Source organism: Cibotium barometz, chromosome 19 (genome assembly GCF_041138505.1).
Source record: "Cibotium barometz isolate CiBa-2024 chromosome 19, ASM4113850v1, whole genome shotgun sequence".
In the NCBI taxonomy this organism is placed as follows: domain Eukaryota; kingdom Viridiplantae; phylum Streptophyta; class Polypodiopsida; order Cyatheales; family Cibotiaceae; genus Cibotium; species Cibotium barometz.
The window spans coordinates 28,036,674-28,042,673 of NC_141064.1; the positions used below are offsets into that span (position 1 = coordinate 28,036,674).

Below are 6,000 nucleotides of genomic sequence, written 5' to 3' on the forward strand. Positions count from 1 at the left end.
TGAGTTAGAGCCGACTCTTGTTGTGGCTCATTCAGGTTCAGCAGAGCATGGGTCTGGAGCATTACCTGATGCTCAAGAGGGGGGTAGTACCTCCACTCCCTTGATACAAACAGGATCAGATGACATCTAGAGGTCGCTTGGTGCAGTTTTTATCTCACCCGAACGTACTGATGGCTGACAGTACATCTGTTTATGGGACTTCTATGATATATGTGTACTAGTCACATGAGATATTGTGGTTGTGTATGGTTCACAGTGGTATACAACTTGGACTACTACTACGCCATTGGTTTGCAGTGAATGATGTTACATGTGCATGGCTTAGAGAGATTGGGACGCTAATCTTGCCATATTGTATATTTCACTTTGGATATTTTGCTGTATAACCAGAATGCAATCGAGGACGCTTGCCATTTTTCAAGAGGGGGGTATGTCATGGCCCTGTGAAAATGGAACAGCACAAGTGTGGGCATGGTGGTTGTTGAGCAAAAATATTAAATGATTCACATTTAGGGTGCCCAGACAGAGATAATGATGTGTGGACATCTCCACGTGTGAAGGGGGGAACAAGAACATTAATGTTTTAATGTTTTATTTATGGTTGCCCCTAGGCCTTAGTGGCCCCTAGGGAACTTTAATGTTTATTAAAGTTGGGGCCCTAGGATAAGTTTGGAGAGAGGCCACTCCACTTTTGGAGTTGCATGCCTCTCTCATCTCTCTCTCTCTCTCTAGCTTTTTGGGGAATCGTGCAAGCTCAAGCGTGGAGAAGAGGAGAAGCAACGTCGACTACTGTTTGCTGTGTTTTGTTGGAGTTTTTTGTGCAAAACAGGCCGTACAGTTAGGCCGTACAGCCCTGTACGGACAGCACGTACTGTGTACGATTGCTGTCTGCAGGTCAGGCGGCTGTTTTCTCTAGTACAGGCGGCGCTGATAGAGGCTGAGAGCAGGTAGAGGCTGCGCTGTAGGTTCTGGCGGCGACTGTGCTGCAGGTACAATCGTACGAACAGCAGGTACAAGTGGCTGTACGACTGGTGACAGGCGGCTGGTTGCAGGCACAGAACTGTACCATCAGGTACAGTCGAGTACAGCAGGCGAGGTTTTATTCTAATAGACATCGTTCACCCAGAGAGTTCTCTGAAGGAACGATGGTGTATTTGCGAGTTCCGAAAGATTCCGAGACTTTACGGACAGGTCAATCTCCGAAATTATCCCCTAGATACTGTGGACCATTTCGTATTACACGAAGGATTGGTTCAGTTGCATATGAACGGGAACGACACAGGTTATGGAACACATTCCCTCGTTCTCCCAAGGCTATGGAACGGTGTTCCATGTTACTATGGCCTGATGCCCAGTCGATGCACAGGCCTCAGCCCTACGACCCAGCCCAGCTTGCACTTGCCATTTCAGACAGCCAAGATGCTATGTACCACCAGACTGCTGAAAAAAGCACCGTCCAGCCTGATGCGCCCTTCCAAGCTCAGCCGCCATGTTGGCCTCAATGCTCCTTACAACCACACATCTGGCAGTCCCTGCAACGCTTGCAGCCGCACACCTGGCCGCCTTGCAATCATGCGCTAGCCCTAAGGCCTCTTGTGGTTCACACGCTGCCACTGTCAGCTTGACATGATCAGTTTTACCTTCTCCCTTTCCAGAAGACCTATGGCTTCCTAGCCATGCCCATGACCACCACGTCCACAGTTTCTATTCATGTCAAAACCAAGCTCTGATACCATGTAAGGTCCACCTAGACCCGGCCTTGGAACTATCTGACAAGAAACCACATAGGAGGGAAGCTTAAGGCTCACCTCCCAACCATAGAGTCCTCTAGACTCTCCCCCGAGCTGGAGGCCATATCTACATCCTTGGAGAAGTTCCCCTATAGTAAGACCTAGCATCCCATACCACCAAGCCACACCCTATAGGTGTCGCCGCGCGGTGAACATCCCCGATGGATCATGCTCAACGATATCAAACCAGACGATCATAATAACTTGTGAGCCTAGGTTTCACTTATATAGACCACTGGGCTTTATAATTAGCCCCAGTGCTTTTATAAGCTTTTAACCCTATAATTACTTATAATTGTGCCTCCACTTATAAGCCTCTTCCCACGTTGGGAATATTTCCCCACTAGGCGCCCCATGTCCGACCACCAACGGCTAGCCTTAAAACATGCTAGTGTGCACCTGTCCTGGACGTGAGAGGGGATGCCCTCTACTCTACCAGATTTAACCTGTAGACAATGTGATAATACTCTCAGCTCCGCTATACATGGCATGTGACATGTGCCAATGAAGGTCTCTATGGATCATAATTAATCCATTATCAAAAACTTATAGGAAATGCTTTGTGGAACTCGAGTTTCATAAGGAGCTTGTGTGGGGCCATCTATGTGCAACTTGTGTGTAGCCCTGTCTAAGTTTGTATGTAAGCGATGGTCTAGAGAGTGCATCTATGACTAAGGGAGACTCTGCATCTATGACCAAGGGAGACTCCAAACTCAATGAAGATAATGTCATGCGGCACTAATAGCGTACTCCAAATCATGTGTGAAAGCATCATCACCTGCAGTCTCTCTATCTTCCTCCAATCCTCCTCTCCTAGATCTGCCCCCAAAAAGGGGCACCATAAGTCAGCAAGGCGCACCGAAGTGTAAAAAAGCCAACACTTGTGCAAGGCTCTTAGGGCTCTTGAAAATGGGCTTGGAAGCATTGTCTCTCCATGCGGGCCAAAGCTACATATCCTCTAGTCAAGCGGGCCTACACGGCTAGTCTTATGATAAACATAAGATGAGACAATCTCCACTTGAGCTCGTCTCTATAGAAAGGACCTACGTGCTCTCTGTTGGTATGAAGTGTTAAAAGACCATGACCTTGGTTTTGCCAAGATTAACTATGAGGTCTCTCTCGTCACAAAACCGTTGCAATGCATCAAAATGTCTCTTTAGTCTCTCCATTAAGTCCGATCAAGACTATGTCATCCATACACTACAGAATGGGCACAACTACTTGAACCAGCCATGAGCCTATCCCTCCAAATCTATCCACGAATGATATGATCTCACCAATGTTGAACATTGTATGGTACATGCATTGCAGAAGCGTGTTCTTGATTAACGCTAAGCAAAGAAGATTAACACTAATCCTATGTTTAGCAAAGACACATAAGAGAAGGAGAGATAGACCTAATCTACTATATATTGCCAAAACATGCTATATATACAATGATCTTGCTGATTCACAGCTTCATGCAAATGATCTTGCTAATTCACAGCTTCATGATGCAGACCAAAGATCCCTGCAGCCCTCTACTTGCAACCGGACAAGAGAAGCTCATGTTGATCCACCATTGTGTCCTTGCTGCCTTGTAGACTCTGACAAATGGATCCTCTTGATCTTTGAATGATGATCCTAATAAATGCCTAATGGTCCTATTTATAGAAAAAAGGTATGAATTCGTAATCAAGTCGGTTTTGCCTATTTTTCCCACAAAACATTGTTCGAAAGGTCATATTTTGTGTCCAAACTATGCCCAAAAGGTGTCCCAACCATTTGGCTTTGTCTTAGGCACTTCCAGGAGCCTGTAGGGCTACAAAATACGCTCTACATCTGCCCATATATTTGCTAATGAGAATATACATGTCTATGAGCATCAGGATTAACGGATGCACATGACCCTGTAGAAGAGAGCGGTGCAGCCCTTTTTGACCCCAAAATGGCTACTGATAGTCTCTAAGAGCTCTCCTAGTGCCCGGACCTTGCCAATCACCATATAGGGCCATCACTCTGCATGTCATATCTGATGGAAATTGAAGTGCCTATAGGCGATCTAGGAGTCAGAATCGGGGACTGAATCAAAGGCCTTCTTGAAATCCATGAGACAGTAGTATACCTTTAGCTTCCATCCTCACCTCCTCGATAATGGGGCAGAGAGTAAAGATGTGAGCTAGAGTAGAGTAGTTTCTCTTGAAGCCTGCCTAGCCGCTGGCTCTTTGGCCTTGTCTTTCTGCTAAGAAACTGATCTCGGCCTCCAATACTGCCCCGTATATATGTGTGTGTGTGTGTGTGTGTGTGTGTGTGTGTGTGTGTGTGAGAGAGAGAGAGAGAGAGAGTCATATTAACATCAAGAGTAGAACAACAAATCCACGAGATACTGAGGCATGGAAAAGACTCACAAGAGACTAGCTATCTGTATAGCTCAGCATCACAGTGATCAAAGGTCGCTCTCAAATCAAATTTTAAATTTTTAAAAAAAACCTCATTGAGCTCTTTCTTTGGTACAGTAGGTGTGCAGCGTCTGGGAGACTAGTACAAAGCTGTCTCTTTCAGTACGCGCAAGGCTCTGGAGGACGAAGTTGCAACACAGGACCAAACAGCAGCTCTGGTACAACAAATTAATGTGCATGGTAACCACAAGGAACCCGATTAATTCATTTATTTGTTTAGTTAAAACTATTATTTTGTAAATAAAGAGAGAACCTGCTGGATTGCCATTGGGTGTATTACTGTAAAGATTGTCCGAATGCTTCACGTATTCTTCTTCAGCAGGACAGCAGAAACAATTGGCCATTTCACAGGTTGATAAAAGGCTTTGATCAATCTTGCATTTCACGAACAGAGCTTGCCTGCCTAAACCAGAGGGCGTCCAAATAAGGTGGAAAAAGCGAATCCACTTAACTTAAAATACAAACTTAACCATAATTCAAGGATAAAAGATATCAGAAAACAAGATGGACACAAGAGCACCAGATCCGAGAGCATTATGGTCAAAATAATAGATAAAATGGAATATTAATCCCTAATCGCTAAACCAACGATGGATTGACAGGATCTGAACTAATGATCTGGATTAAGAGAAAAATAATATGACCGATGATGGCTTGAGCATACCTGGTTATTTCGATACCAATGACAAAGGAGAGAGAGCGCGCCCCAAGGGTTCAGATTTTTAGCTTCAGACTGGTAGACGCGGGCATACCTGGTTATTTCGATACCAATGACAAAGGAGAGAGAGCGCGCCCCAAGGGTTCAGATATTTAGCTTCAGACTGGTAGACGCGGCAGCTTGCCAATGGCAGGGAAGCAGGTGCGCTGCCCGTGTTCCTTTTCACACTTGGCAATGCTCGTAGCATATCAAGTGGTCATGGGTTGGCAATGCTGCCTAGTTCCGTGGACTATCTTTCTTTCTTTCTTTTTGGGAATAAAAAGTCAAAGCTACGGTTGGAATACTTATCGAGAGAGACGAGACGAGACGAGACCGCTTAACGTCGACTTTTTTGATCTAAAGAGAGAGAGAGAGAGAGAGGATAAATTAATGTGACTCGTAGCAAATTGAATTGGCCTCCTATTTCATGGCAAATGATGAACAAGCAAGATCTGTAGGTCTAATCCTTACAAGCAAATTTATTTGCCTTCTTACAATACCTTTATAGGCTAATGTTATAACCTTAGCTCCCTCCTCAATGCCTTGCAATACCTTTATAGGTTAATGTGATGACCTTAGCTCCCTCCTAGCTCAACACACATGCCTTCCCCCCTTATCCACCATTGTGGTGTGGCCCAATCCCTCAAGCACCTTGCTATGATCCCTCCTTCATCGTTGACCTAGCCTGTCATCCATTTCCTAAACTTGGTACACAATGTCACATGCCCTTTTAGCTCCTAAACACCTCTCCCATAATACTCCATCCTCTTTAACGACACAATCAACCAAGGAAAGACACAACCAATAAAAAAATAAAAGAGCCCGAAAGAAAGAAAACACACAACAAAGAGCCTGAAGGTAAAAGTGAGGGCTTATCACAATCGCATACAACCAAACACAAACTCGGAGAGAAGGCTTGCCATGATAAATCGCACTATAGAGATAGATTAAATGATTACTGGAAAAAGCACACAAGCACATCCATGTATAAGCCCAAACATTAGTTAATGTATAAGAGTCTATTGGGCTAAAAGTAAACAAATAAAAATTTAAAAAAAGACTACTAATTGACAAG

At 44.6% G+C, this 6,000-nt stretch overlaps 1 protein-coding gene across 8 annotated transcripts in view; it reads right to left on the reverse strand.

Moving 5' to 3' along the window:
• Positions 1–5,400, reverse strand: part of LOC147628407 (protein CYTOSOLIC ABA RECEPTOR KINASE 7-like) — a 56,331-nt gene extending 50,931 nt beyond the window's left edge. For 3 of the 8 annotated variants that reach the window (XM_086813526.1, XM_086813523.1, XM_086813531.1), the window contains exons 1-2: positions 4,893–5,110; positions 4,482–4,631 (exon numbers count right to left, since the gene is read on the reverse strand). In XM_086813526.1, coding sequence (XP_086669652.1) covers positions 4,482–4,572 — 91 coding nt within the window. In that variant the 5' untranslated portion in view covers positions 4,573–4,631; positions 4,893–5,110. Of the gene's footprint in view, positions 1–4,481; positions 4,632–4,892 lie in introns of all 8 variants that reach the window. The other 5 variants (XM_086813528.1, XM_086813524.1, XM_086813530.1 and 2 more) reach the window with 4 other exon arrangements.
• Between the last annotated feature and the right edge of the window lie 600 nt (positions 5,401–6,000).